A 14,021-nucleotide genomic window follows, 5' to 3' on the forward strand; every position below is an offset into this window, starting at 1 on the left:
CCAAATACAGGAAGCTATCATAGCTACTGGATCAGAATTGAAGTGTCAATCTCTTCGCCTCAGCACCAATGAACTCAAGCAACATGACCCCAAGATACTGCAGTGGGACTTGCATCTTTTGTCTTAGCTATACTCATTTAACTCCTGATGTTTCTACGTTATTCTTAATAACTCTCTCTTTACTCGTAAGTAAATTTCAGTAATAACGTGATAAGCTAACCATTAACCTGTTTGAGCAAAAGCTCGACTGATGGTCTGCTTTATCTTAAGTCATCAGTAATTAAAGTGGGCTAATAACATGAATGTGACTAACTTACGTTTCACAAACCACATGCTGGATATGCCTTTGGTCATTACATCACTAAACTTAATTACTTAATTGCAGCCAGGTTGGGTCAGCTCAAACTTTCATATGAAGTTCAGGGGATAAAAGTTATTATGGTGATATAACCAGGGAAAGGAACACCAGCAGGTATCAGTCTTTCTCACTGAAGTTAATTAAACATTCTGCAGCTTAATCAACTTCTTTGAGCTCCAGTGGGTGCTTATTTTCTGATCCTCTCTCACAGCAGAAGTCCATAGTGATGCATTAAGTTGAGCCCTCAAGTTGCTCCAAAATTCATGGGATTCAGCAAACTAATAATGCTGTCTCACCCTGTCAAATAGCTCACCATTCTCTGGCTATACATTTCCAATACCTGAAAGAGCTTGATAGCATTCATCAGTCTTCTTTAAAAGTTGACATTGTCTATCCACATTCATTGGGTAGAAATTTCAGATGGTCAAGATAGCAAGCAGATTTTCAGCTCGACATGATCTTTCCAGGGATCAAATGGACCTACCTGCTTTGAAAGGACTGAGTCATTGCATTCACTTCCAGACAGATTCCCCGTTTCATGGAATAAAACAAGATCAGCACTTTTGAGTAGTACAGGCAGAATTGTTCAATGCTGACTATTTGCCAGTTCAGTGACCAACTAATTAATTTTCTGACCATTTTCTTCTAATTTTTAAGCCATGACAATTTGACTCAATGTGATTTCTGAATCCAATTACAAAAAAACATACAACCATTTTGTCACTTTTAAAATTTCTGCTTCACACCAATTTCAAAACATAACTGTGTGCCTCTCTCTCTAAATTTTGCTGGTGGCTTCCTGACCAACACCACTGGCTGAACTTAATGCTTCCCAACTGTAGGTGGGAGCCCATTCTAGAAGTGTATGCATCACCAATTCCCACCCCCGACTTTGAAAGAAAGTCAACAATGTTTTTAGCGTCCAATTAATGGCTGCTCCTTGGGAAACTGGCCAATTACAATCAGGAAGGGGGGCACTTGCCCAGTCAATGAACAAAGGTGGGGTGTCCGAGGAGAGAGGGCAGTCCATTAACGTGAAATCAGTTACATTTTTAGCGACTGTAAAGGGACCCTTGACATGCTGGTGCAAAAGGTGCACCAAAAACTATCGTTTTGAGGTCTAAGGTGACATTTAAATTTCACTGAATTATTTCAGGGGGAAAAGTGTTTGATTCTAACTACTCTGCTAGTTTTGAAACCTTTACCAGGAGGGAAAGAAAATTTAAACACAGCTGATCCATTCCTCTAATGAATATAAAATGTTTAGGAAAACCAAAAAAAACAGAACTCTAAATCTCTATTCTCTCTCTACAAACAGCAAAGAGAACAGAGCTAAGTGTTGGGAAGGGTTCCAGAACAAGGAGAACTGATTAGCAAGGTTAGATCTCATGGAATACAGGGAGAACTCGCCATTTGGATACAGAACTGGCTCAAAGGTAAAGACAGAGGGTGGTGGTGGAGGGTTGTTTTTCAGACTGGAGGCCTGTGACCAGTGGAGTGCTACAAGGATCGGTGCTGGGCCCTCTACTTTTTGTCATTTACATAAACGATTTGGATGTGAGCATAAGAGGTACAGTCAGTAAGCTTGCAGATGACACCAAAATTGGAGGTGTAGTGGAAAGCAAAGAGAGTTATCTCAAATTACAACAGGATCTGGATCAGATGGGCCAATGGGCTGAGAAGTGGCAGATGGAGTTTAATTCAGATAAATGCAAGGTGCTGCATTTTGGGAAAGCAAATCTTAGCAGGACTTATACACTGAATGGTAAGGTCCTAGGGAGTGTTGCTGAACAAAGAGATCTTGGAGTGCAGGTTCATAGCTCCTTGAAAGTGGAGTCGCAGGTTGATAGGATAGTGAAGGAGGCGTTTGGTATGCTTTCCTTTATTGGTCAGAGTATTGAGTACAGGAATTGGGAGGTCATGTTGCAGCTGTACAAGACATTGGTTAGGCCACTGTTGGAAAATTGCATGTAATTCTGGTGTTCCTATCGGAAAGTTATTGTGAAACTTGAAAGGGTTCAGAAAAGATTTACAAGGATGTTGCCAGAGTTGGAGGATCTGAGCTACAGGGAGAGGCTGAACAGGCTGGGGCTGTTTTCCCTGGAGCGTCGGAGGCCCAGGATGACCTTATCGAGGTTTACAAAATTATGAGGGGCATGGATAGGGTTAATAGACAAAATCTTTTCCCTGGGGTCGGAGAGTCCAGAACCAAAGGGCATAGGTTTAGGGTGAGAGGGGAAAGATATAAAAGAGACCTAAGGGGCAGCTTTTTCACACAGAGGGTGCTACGTGTATGGAATGAGCTGCCAGAGGATGTGGTGGAGGCTGGTACAATTGCAACATTTAAGAGGCATTTGGATGCGTATATGAATAGGAAGGGTTTAGAGGGATATGGGCCAGGCGCTAGCAGGTGAGACTAGATTGGGTTGGGATATCTGGTCAGCATGGACAGGTTGGACGGAAGGGTCTGTGTCCATGCTGTACATCTCTATGACAGACCCAAGTCTGATGATGACTCTCTGCAGCTCCTTCTTCAGGCTGTAAGTCCGTCACCCCTCAATGGGAAAAGAAACCTCAGCCAGAAAATAAGCAGCCTGGACTTGGTTGCAGCGGAGGGCAGCAGCCCTGGGGTGATCCAAAGAACATCATCACACTGCCAAAATGGCTAACCATTCTGGAGATGGATATAAACTGCGATGTCAGTCTGCTATTGTGTTAGCTTGTGTGTTCCTCAAGTATATAGCGGCATCGAGTATACATGTCACACTGCAAGACAACACGAGTTATGGAAGTTTGGGGTGGGGAATAGTCAATTCCAAGACATTGCATAATGAGGAGCAAACTGAGGATTACTTCTGCCAACAAATGTCACACCGCCCACAAACTTGAAGGCATAATTGTAGCACAGCATTATTGTTACAATTTCTCTCTTTATGTGAAGATGATGCACAATATCCAAGACAGTGGTCAAGGCCCAGAGATGGAACAGCAAACCTGACCACTTATAACTTTATTAAAGGTAGCGGCCCTGCAGCTTGCAGCAAACGATTACAGAGGTGGGAAGAAAGCGCTGGGTAGTCAGATTCCGAAGGCGCAATATAGTAAGACAGTTAAGGATTTGAAACTGTGCGTTGACGTTGCAATTCTGAAAGATAGTGAGGCCTTACATGATATCCATAAAAGTTAAACTATCACTAATTAAGTTTCACACTGAACCTGAAAATAACCTTATGAAGTATCTAAAATAGCAAATTTAGGCCCAGTTATTAGTGAATATGAATCATACTTATCCATATTTGATCTACTGTGCAGAGGTTCAAACTGATTATTTTGATTGTCTGCAATGAGATGCTATTAACTCGCATGCTTGAGGAATTCTTTTGCATGTTTATCATCCATGGCCCTGAATCAAATACACCATACTTACGTGGAAGTATACCTGTATAAATATAAATAAAGCTATTAACTTCCATACGTCAGTTATAAATAAAATACCATTATAGTCAGCTTTTTATATTTCTGGGAAAGTTCCACTCTGACGGCATTGCCATCAATAAACGTTGGTTTCATCTGGTAAAACTTCACCATGGCTTGAGTTGCTTCAGGATATGCCAATTCCACAAATCCCTATAATTAAAAAATACAAATACTGAATGCAAGTAGATTCCCACAATCATCTGTTAATTTTTTTATGACCAGCTCCAAATAAATATTCAAGGCAAAATATTAAAATATTTGAATAAATAATAAAGGAAAGCAAATGGTAATACAGTGAGGCAAGACGAAAACATAATAGCTCTACACAATGAAAGAAAAAAAGCAAAAATTATCTTAAACATTCCACTTATACATGTTGCTCTTCCATGGAAAATGGAACTTGAACATAGACCTTCTGGCCCAGAGTTGGCAACACTACCACTATTACAAGAATCCCCGACGGACTGAATGGTATTAGTCCAGGAAACTAAGTTTATTGGGGATATCAGGTTGCTAGTCATCCATTTACCAATTGCAGAAGATAGTCGGTCTTCCACATGTTATTTGCATTTGATACTTCAGTTCAAACTCTACTATATGCTCCCCTTTCTGACCAAGTCCAAACTGTAACAAACCAACCCTTGATACTTCCATGCAACCTGTTCAGAGATAGTATTACATAGCTCTGGAGCAGGTGTAACTTAAACCCAGACCACCTGGTCCAGAGTTAGGGACACTGCCACTACAAAATGTGTTTTGAAATCAACCTGTCCAAGGATGTTATGGCATACTTCTGGGGCAGTGGGACCTGAACGCTGGCCTCCTGCCTCAGAGTAGGGTCATTATCAATGTACCATACGGCATACACCTGAATGAGCATGAGCTACCAGCTAATTCTTAAAAGGACCGTTGCTCACAACAATGTCATTTGACTGACAATAGACCATTAATTTTAATGTTGTTTCAACAAAGTGTCGAAACGTTAATGCAGGTTGTGCTGTGCTTTAAGGTCATTGGTGCTTTTAAGCACTGCATAATATTGGCTGGCATTCTTCAAATGCCTTATATATTTATCGAGGTGAAAGACTTCACTATGAGGAGAGGATTTCTGAAACAATTAACAGGGTTAAGGTTTGTTAAGTATTAAATGCCTTCGAGGAGGCAAAAATAAAACAATAAATCAAGTTGAGCCTGCCCAGTGGATTAACAGGATGAAGATTGGACAAAGTAGAGTTAAAGAAAGTTTAAGTGATAGGTCAAGTGAACTGAAGAACATGAAGTCTGAGGTTTGATGAGCGGAATAGCCTTTTCTTATCACAAAAAATTCATGATTTTGTATAATTCACTAATTTTCTGATTGAAGAAAAGCTGTCTTTTTTATACCTAGAATGATTATTAAATCCGCATATGCTTCAACACAATACTGAGGTATGACAATCTAGGCATGTTGTGCTTACCTCACCCTTTGACTTTATTAGTAAGTAGTTTGTAACCTTCCCAAAAGGTTCAGCCAGCTTGATTAGATCACGATTCGTACATCTACCTCGCTGCAACTCACTAATGTGAACTACTCGGCCAGGCTCATCACTCGCATTCTAAATCAGGAGAAAAGGACTTAGCATTAAAAGACATCTTACTCAAACGTTTAACAATAAAATTTAAAAATCTTGAAAAATGAAATAAATTCTTCAGAGATTGTCTTTCTTTGTTCAAAATCTCTAATATAATATCACGCACAAATATCAGCCGAACCATGCCAAGTGATCAACAGATTGGAGACATTTAAAATAATAGAATCCTTAACCAAATACAATCTTGATCTCAATGGGCATAAAAAATAAACATAGAAAATTCCACCTGTAAATACACCAACACTCTGGGTGTAGATGCCTTTCTACAAGTAATGAACTTGCATAAAGAATTTGCCCAAGTACAACTATGAACTGTTTCACCAGTGTGGAAGAGTGATCCTGTAGAACACTGATGCTAAGCAAAGAAGTTCATGAGCATTATTGGCTAGGCCAGCATTTAGCTCAGACTAATTTCTCAGAGGAGTCAACCACATTGTTGTGGATCGAGACTAGACAGTAAGAATGACAAATTTCCATCCCTAAATAATATCAGTGAATCAGGTGAGTGCTTTTGACAACTGAAAGTGGTCAAATGTCGTGATTAGACTGGCTTTATTTTATTCCAATTTTGTTTTTCAAATTTAATTTCACCACCAGCCATGCTGAGATTCAATTCCAAATTTTCTGAGCCTTGTGTTCTAGATCACTAGTCCAGCAGTGTGACCATTACATCCCCACCGCCCCAAATATTCTTTGATATATACACACAACTTACTTTCTGAAGGGAAACATGAAGCTGTACAACTTCGTGGAGATACAACACGAGAAAGCCATGTCACATCTATCAACCCTGTTTTACACTTGCGCAAAAATTAATTATAGAATATAACTCAGTGTTTCACATTTTACCATTTTTCTAGACATATATTGAGTGTTTTGACCACAAACATATTTCAAGGTCAGAAACGTACCATGTAGAGAACTAGATATTGAATCACAATCACAATCCAGTATAACTTAGAATGATCACCACTACTACATCCATGATAAAGATAAACTAAAGGAACTAAGATGCTACTCTTATTAATTTCTCATTATGAAATATCAAGCGTTGTTCAAAACTAGACTTTATTCAACATGAATACCTTCAATACAAAAATCTTATAAGAGTGTGAAACACCAACCATTCTGGATGGCTTCTGCAGCCTCTGAGTGTTGTTTCCTTGCTTGTTATCCATAGGACCTTTGCGACTTGATGCTAAAACAGAAATAATTAAGCAATGTCACTATAAAAAAAACTTGCATTTGTATCTTCTCAATTTTCCTCGCCTTCTTTTATTTTATTTGCATTATGAACCTGACATGATAGTAACCTTGGGATGCATATTGCCTTCTGCTTGATTCACACTCAATGGTGTAAGCCTTTCTTACTGGATGTAACTAATGACAATGCTGTCTTCCTCAAATTGACCTCTCATGATCAGGAGACATTTTTATAAGGAGTTCTAACAAATCTTAACATTCTCCCTCTATTCAAGCATACAAATAACAAAGTGCAGGAATAGACCATTCAGTCCCTCAAGCCTGTTCTGCTATTCGTGAAGATCATGGTTGGTCTGATTATAACCTCAAATGCACATTCCTGATTACATGCATAATCTTCCATCCCTTAACAAGGAGCTATTGCCATCTAAGTTCTGAGGAAAGTCACTGGACCCGAAATGTTAACTCAAGATTTCTCTTCAGATGCGCAGACACACCAAGTTTGTCCAGCAATTTCTGTTTTTGTTTCTGACTTCCAGCACCCACAATTCATTCATTTTTTATGTTGGTCTATGATGAGATCGATTTTCCTAAATTTAGAAGGATGAGAGAGGTGTTTATTGAAATATATAAAATTCTAACAGGGCTGTACAGATTGGACTTATGGAGAATGATCTGGAGTCTAGAACCCGAGGACACCACTTAGGACTGAAGTGAGGAAAGATTTCTTCAGCCAAAGGATCACAAACCTGTGCAATACTCTACCATAGAAGGCTGCAGGGGCCAAGTCACTGAATATATTCAGGAAAGAGTTTTTTTTTTACGATTTTAAATACCTCAAGGATATGGATAAAAAGGACATTTCCTTTTTGCTAAAATGAATCAGAATAACTTCGATCAGTGCCATTCAGGTATGATAATAATGTATGGCTGCTCCTGTTCCTAGTAACCATCTAACACTAAGAAACTGGTTAAACATAGTTGCCTTATCACAAAGCAGTTATGTCTCACTGGAGTGGCATACTGAAAATCAAGCCTTGCTATTCCCAGAAATCAAAAAGCTGATCAAGTACATAGAATTTGAGACTTTAAGACCCAGGGTGACAGAAAGCACAGATCAGATTTCTATATTTACCAAGGTTTGCCAATTATTACAAGTAACTAACTTCTAACCACAGCTAAACATGTACAAACCACTAATTTAACTCGACTAGTTAAAACTCCAATCCATTTGTAAAACTCTCCCTTGAATAAACAGACAGGTACAAAAATAAAACACAAAGAAGTGTCTTTAAAGCATGTCAACTCTGCTCCACAACCTTAAACTTACAGAAACGTCCTATGACTCATTTAATATTAGCTTTTAAAGTTTTCCTCGAACAGATGTTAAGCTAACTGGTCTGTACCTCACTGCTTTCTGTTTCCCTCTATTTTTGAATAAAGGAATAACATTTACTATCTTCTAATCTAATTGGACTTTCCCCAAATCAAGGGAAGTTTGGAAAATTAAACCAACATTACTTTTTTAATGACCATTACATCTGTTGCCCAGGTTACCAGGTCACAGGAAAGTTCCAACACAGTTTAATGTTTCATGATAATCTTACAGACACTGGTTAACTAATAGTATTGAAAGCGCACTCTAGCAATTAGGGACAATTACATGGGTATTCTTCGAACTCAATATGTGCCTTCATATCAATGAGACTGGCAAATAGTGTTCTCAGATCCTGGAAAAGGAGGAAAGCAGTTCTTTTGTCATCAAGGAACAGCTTTCTAACGAAAGCTTAAATTTACCTTTGCAGCAAAAGGACATTTGCTTTTTGCTAAAATGAATCAGAATACCTTAGATCAGTGCCATTCAGAGATGACCTGTTGGGAGGCTGCTTAAAACTTTTCGATGTTACCATGACTTGCTTCTGACTAGAATATTTTAAAATTGATTAGAAGTGGCCCAGCATGCATTTGCTTTAACATTTTAGCTTGACAGTGAAGATGGAGGAAAGGTACAATGATTAAATAAAGACAGCCTGGAAAATTAAATATCAAGGATGACATACACTCAGGTCAAGAGACTCTTTGCCGAAATAATGGGTCAATTGCTAAGTTATCACAAAATAAAAAGCCCGCTAAGCCAGGTGGTTCTCTCATTCGAAGGACTAAAAACAAAGACACTCAAACAAAGATTAAGGCCAAAAGATCAGAAGTGGGATAAACAACAAACCATGGTTTCTATAAACATCCACATTTTTTGTACATAGATACAGCCTTACATAGCCAAACAGTATATGAACGGGGCACATTCCTTCAAAGGGTAGATCACTCAAGGTAACTGGAAGTGATCCATAAAGATCACAAGTCTGATCCAGCTGAACTAGACTTTGTGGAAAGATTAAGCTTTAGAGAGAATACAGAAGAAGTTAACCAGAATGCTATCTGGATTAGAGGGTATGAGCTATAAAGAGAAGCTAGAAAAACTAGGGCTGTTTTCTCTGGAGCAGAACAGGTTGAGGGAAAATTTGACAGAAGTCAATAAAACATAAGGGTGACAAGTCAGAAATCTCTCTTCGTAAGACAAATTTCCTCACCTCTGGAATCAATCTGGAACCTCCTCCGAACTGCTGCCAATGCAACTACTTCCTCAAGTAAGGGGGCCAAAACTATTTGCGCCTGGAATATGGCAGTCTCACTAATGCCTTGTACAGCTGCATCAACACTTCCCTACTTTTACACTCTACTCCTTTAACAATAAATGCCGAAATTCCACTTACCTTCCTGCATACTAATTTTCTACAATTCATGCACGAGGACACTCCGATCTCTCTGTAGTGAAGTTTTCTGAACTTTCAGCACATTTAGATAAGTCGCCTTTCTATTTCTCTGACCAAGATGGAAAATCTCACACCTATTCAAGTTCAACTGCTAACTTTTGACCCATTCAGCTAACCTATCAGTCTCTTCTACTACTTTTATTGCAACTTACTTTCTCACCAATTTTAATGTCATCTGCAAATGGCTGTAGTACCATCTATCCCAACAACCTAATCATTAATCTAGATTGAGATAACTTTGAAAAATAGGGTTAACGAAAATCCAAAGGGATTCTGCCAATTCATTAAAGACAATTAGAGAGAGAATAGGGCCCCTTGAAGATCAGCAAGGCCACATATTGGTGGAACAACAGGAGATTGGGGTGGGAGGGGGGGAGGGGTGCGTAGGAGAAGAGGACATACTAAATGAAAATTTTGCATCAGTGTTTACTGTGGAGAAGGATATGGAAGATAGCAACATCTTGAAAAATGTCCATATTACAAGAGGTGGTAGTGCTTGACATCTTCAAATGCACAAATGTGGATAAATACCCAAGGCCCAATCAAGTGTACTCCAGAACTCTGTGGGAAGCCAGGGAAGTGATTGGTGGGCCCTTGCTGAGATATCTGCATCATTGACAGCCACAGGCAAGATACAAGAAGATTGGAAGTTGGCTAATGTGTGCCACTATTTAAGAAAGATGATAAGGAAAAGCCAGGCAACTATAAACCCATGAGCCTGACATCAGTGATGGACAGGTTGTTGTTAGAGAATCTTGAGGGACAGGATTGACATGTTTTTGGAAAGAACTGATTAGGGATAATCAACATGGTTTTGTCCATGGGAAAGCATGTCTCTCTAACTTGATTGAGTTTTTTGAAGTAGTAACAAAGAGGATTGATGAACGCAGAGTGGTGATCTGTATGGACTTCAGTCAGGCATGCGACAAGGTTCCTCATGACAGGCTTGTTAGCAAGGTTAGATCACAAGAAATAGAGGGAGGAGTAGCTCGAAGGTAGAAGACAGAGGGTGTGGTGAAGGGCTGCTTTTCAGACTGGAGGCCTGTGACCAGTGGTGTGCCATGAGGATCAGTACTGGGTTCACTGCTTTTCGTCATTTAGATTAATGATCTGGATGACATGAGGTCTACTAGTAAGTTTGAAAATGACACCAGAATTGGAGGTTAGTGGACAGTAAAGGTGGTTACCTCAAGAGTACAACGGGATCTTGATCAGATGGGCAACTGGGCTGTGAAGTGGCAGATGGAGCTTAATTTAGATAAATATGAGGTGCTGCAGTTGGGAAAGGCAAATTAGGACAGTACTTATACACTTAATGCTAAGTCCTGAAGACTGCTGAACAAAGAGACCTTGGAGTGCAGGTTCAGAGTTCCTTGAAAGTGGAATAATAGGTAGATAGGATAGTGAAGGTGGTTTAGGGTGTAGGTTTGCTCGCTGAGCTGTAGTTTGATATCCAGACATTTCATTACCTGGTTAGGTAACATCATCAGTGGCAATGAAGGTGGTGTCTGGTATGCTTGCCTTTATTGATCAGTACATTGAATATAAGAGTTGGGAGGTCATGTTGTGGCTGTACAGGACATTGGTTAGGCCACTGTCAGAATACTGCTTGCAGTTTTGGTCTCCCTGCTACTGGAAGGATTTTGTGAAACTTGACAAGATTTACAAGGATGTTGTCACGGTTGGAGAGTTTGAGCTATAGGGAGAGGCTGAATAAGCTGGAACTATTTTCCCTGGAGCGTTACAGACACAGGGGTAACCTTATAGAAGTTACAAAATCACGAGGGTCAAGGATAGGGTAGGGGAGCCCAAAAACTAGAGGGCACCGGTTTAAGGTAGAGGATAAAAATTTCAAACGGATCGAAGGGACAACCTTTTCACACAGAGGATGTGCGGGTTTGGAATAATCTGCCAAAGGAACCGGTAGAGGCTGGTAAATTGCGACATTTAAAAGACATCGGGATGGGTATACGATCAGGAAGGGTTTAAGAGGGATATGGGTCACGTTCTGGCAAAGGAGACTACATTTCTTTAGGATATCTGGTCACAATAAACGAGTTGGACTGAACGGTCCATTTCTGTGCTGTGTAAATCCATGACTTTTGAGTTGGGGCTCCAAAGATCAAAAACTGTGGAATCCCACTAGTTACACCTCGTCAAGCAAGGAAAGGCACAAATAATCCTGACACTCCGCTTTTTGTATTTTCTATTCATTTGTGGGATGTGGGCATCACTGGCTGGCCAGCGTTGATTGCCCATCCCTAGCTGCCCTTGAGGAGATAGTGGTAAGCTGCCTTCTTGAACCTCTGCAGTTCAACAGCTATCATTTAACCCACAATGCCAGGGAGGGAATTTCAGGTTTTTCACCCAGCAAGAGTGAAAGAATGGCAATATATTTCCAAGACTGGATGGTGAGTGGCTTGGAGGGAAACCTGCAGGTGTTGTTCCCTTGTCCTTCTTCATGGAAGTGATTGTGGATTTGGAAGGTGCTATCTGAGGATCTCTAAAGAACTTCTGCCATGCATCTTGTAGATAGTACACTGCTGGTGCTGAGCTTCGGTTGTGGAGGGAGTGAACATACTGCCAATCACACAGGCTGCTTTTTCTGGATGGTGCCAAGCTTCTTGAGTATGTTGGAGCTGCAGCCATCCACATAAGTGGGGAATATTCCATCTCACTCCTGACTTGTGCCTTGTAGATGATGGACAGGCTTTGGGGAGTTGGGAGGTGAACAACTCACCACAGTATTCCTAGCCTCTGACTTGCTCTTGTAGTCACTGTGTTTATATAGCTGTCCAGTTGAGTCTCTGGTCAATGGTCACCCCAAGGATGCTGATTGTGGGGAATGCAATGATGGTAACACCACTGCATGTCAAGGGGAGGTGGTTTGAGTGCTTCTTATTGGTGGTGGTGAAAGCCTGCCATTTGTGTGGCGTCAATGTTACATGCCACTGATCAGTGCAGATCTGGATACCGTCCAGAATTTATTGCATTTGAACATGGACTGCTTCAGTATGAGGAGTCACAAATGCTGATCACAGAATCCCTACAGCATGGAAGCAGGCCATTTGGCTCATTGAGTCCACACTAACCCTCTGAAGAGCATCCCTTCCCTATAACCCTGCATTTCTCATCACTGATCCACCTAGCCTGCATATCCCTGGACACTATGGGGCAATTTTGCACGATCATCTCACCTAATCTACACATCTTTGTAATATGGGAGGAAACTGGAGTATCCGGAGGAAACCCATGTGGGCACTGGGAGAATGTGCAAACTCCACATGGACAGAGTGGAAGCTGGATTGAACCTGGGTCCCTGGTGCTGTGAGGGAGCAGTGCTAACTCACTGTGCCACCTTGTTGATCACAGTCAACCATCACCAACACCTCCACTTCTGACCTTTTGATGGAAGGAAGGTAATTGAAAAATCAGCTGAAGATGGGTGGGACTAGAACGCAACCCTGAGGAACTCCTGCAAAGATGTCCTGAAACAGACAAACGAGTTCCAACAACCACAACCATATTCCGATGTACCAGCCATGACTCCAACCAGCAAAGACTTTGCTCCGACATCCAATCATTCCAGTTTTGCTAGGGCTCCTTAATGCTACACTTGGCTGAATGTAGCCTTGATTCTGGATTAGTGGTGCTGGAAGAGCACAGCAGTTCAGGCAGCATCCAAGTAGCTTCGAAATCGACGTTTCGGGCAAAAACCCTTCATCAGGAATAAAGGCAGTGAGCCTGAAGTGTGGAGAGATAAGCTAGAGGAGGGTGGGGGTGGGGAGAAAGTAGCATAGAGTACAATGGGTGAGTGGGGGAGGAGATGAAGGTGATAGGTCAGGGAGGAGAGGGTGGAGTGGATAGGTGGAAAAGGAGATAGGCAGGTAGGACAAGTCAAGGAGACAGTGCTGAGCTGGAAGTTTGAAACTAGGATGAGGTGGGGGAAGGGGAAATGAGGAAACTGTTGACGTCCTCATGGATACCCTGGGGTTGAAGTGTTCCGAGGCGGAAGATGAGGCGTTCTTCCTCCAGGCGTCTGGTGGTGAGGGAGCGGCGGTGAAGGAGGCCCAGGACCTCCATGTCCTCGGCAGAGTGGGAGGTGGAGTTGAAATGTTGGGCCACGGGGCGGTGTGGTTGATTGGTGCGGGTGTCCCGGAGATGTTCCCTAAAGCGCTCTGCTAGGAGGTGCCCAGTCTCCCCAATGTAGAGGAGACCGCATCGGCAGCAACGGATACAATAAATGATATTAGTGGATGTGCAAGTAAAACTTTGATGAATGTGGAAGGCTCCTTTAGGGCCTTGGATAGAGGTGAGGGAGGAGATGTGGGCACAGGTTTTACAGTTCCTGCGTTGGCAGGGGAAAGTGCCAGGATTGGAGGGTGGGTTGTAAGGGGGCGTGGACCTGACCAGGTAGTCACGGAGGGAATGGTCTTTGCGGAAGGCGGAAAGGGGTGGGGAGGGAAATATATCCCTGGTGGTGGGGTCTGTTTGGAGGTGGCGGAAACGTCGGCGGATGAT

At 41.5% G+C, this 14,021-nt stretch overlaps 1 protein-coding gene across 1 annotated transcript in view; it reads right to left on the bottom strand.

The window, feature by feature from the left end:
• LOC140492257 (matrin-3-like) overlaps window positions 1-14,021 on the bottom strand; it is a 92,915-nt gene that overhangs the window by 21,364 nt on the left and 57,530 nt on the right. Inside the window, exons 6-8 of the mRNA XM_072591188.1 lie at window positions 6,591-6,664; window positions 5,293-5,430; window positions 3,854-3,985 (exon numbers count right to left, since the gene is read on the bottom strand). Of these exons, the coding sequence (XP_072447289.1) occupies window positions 3,854-3,985; window positions 5,293-5,430; window positions 6,591-6,664 (344 nt within the window). The remainder of the gene's footprint in view (window positions 1-3,853; window positions 3,986-5,292; window positions 5,431-6,590; window positions 6,665-14,021) is intronic.

This window comes from Chiloscyllium punctatum, chromosome 20 (assembly GCF_047496795.1).
Source record: "Chiloscyllium punctatum isolate Juve2018m chromosome 20, sChiPun1.3, whole genome shotgun sequence".
Taxonomy (NCBI): Eukaryota; Metazoa; Chordata; class Chondrichthyes; order Orectolobiformes; family Hemiscylliidae; genus Chiloscyllium; species Chiloscyllium punctatum.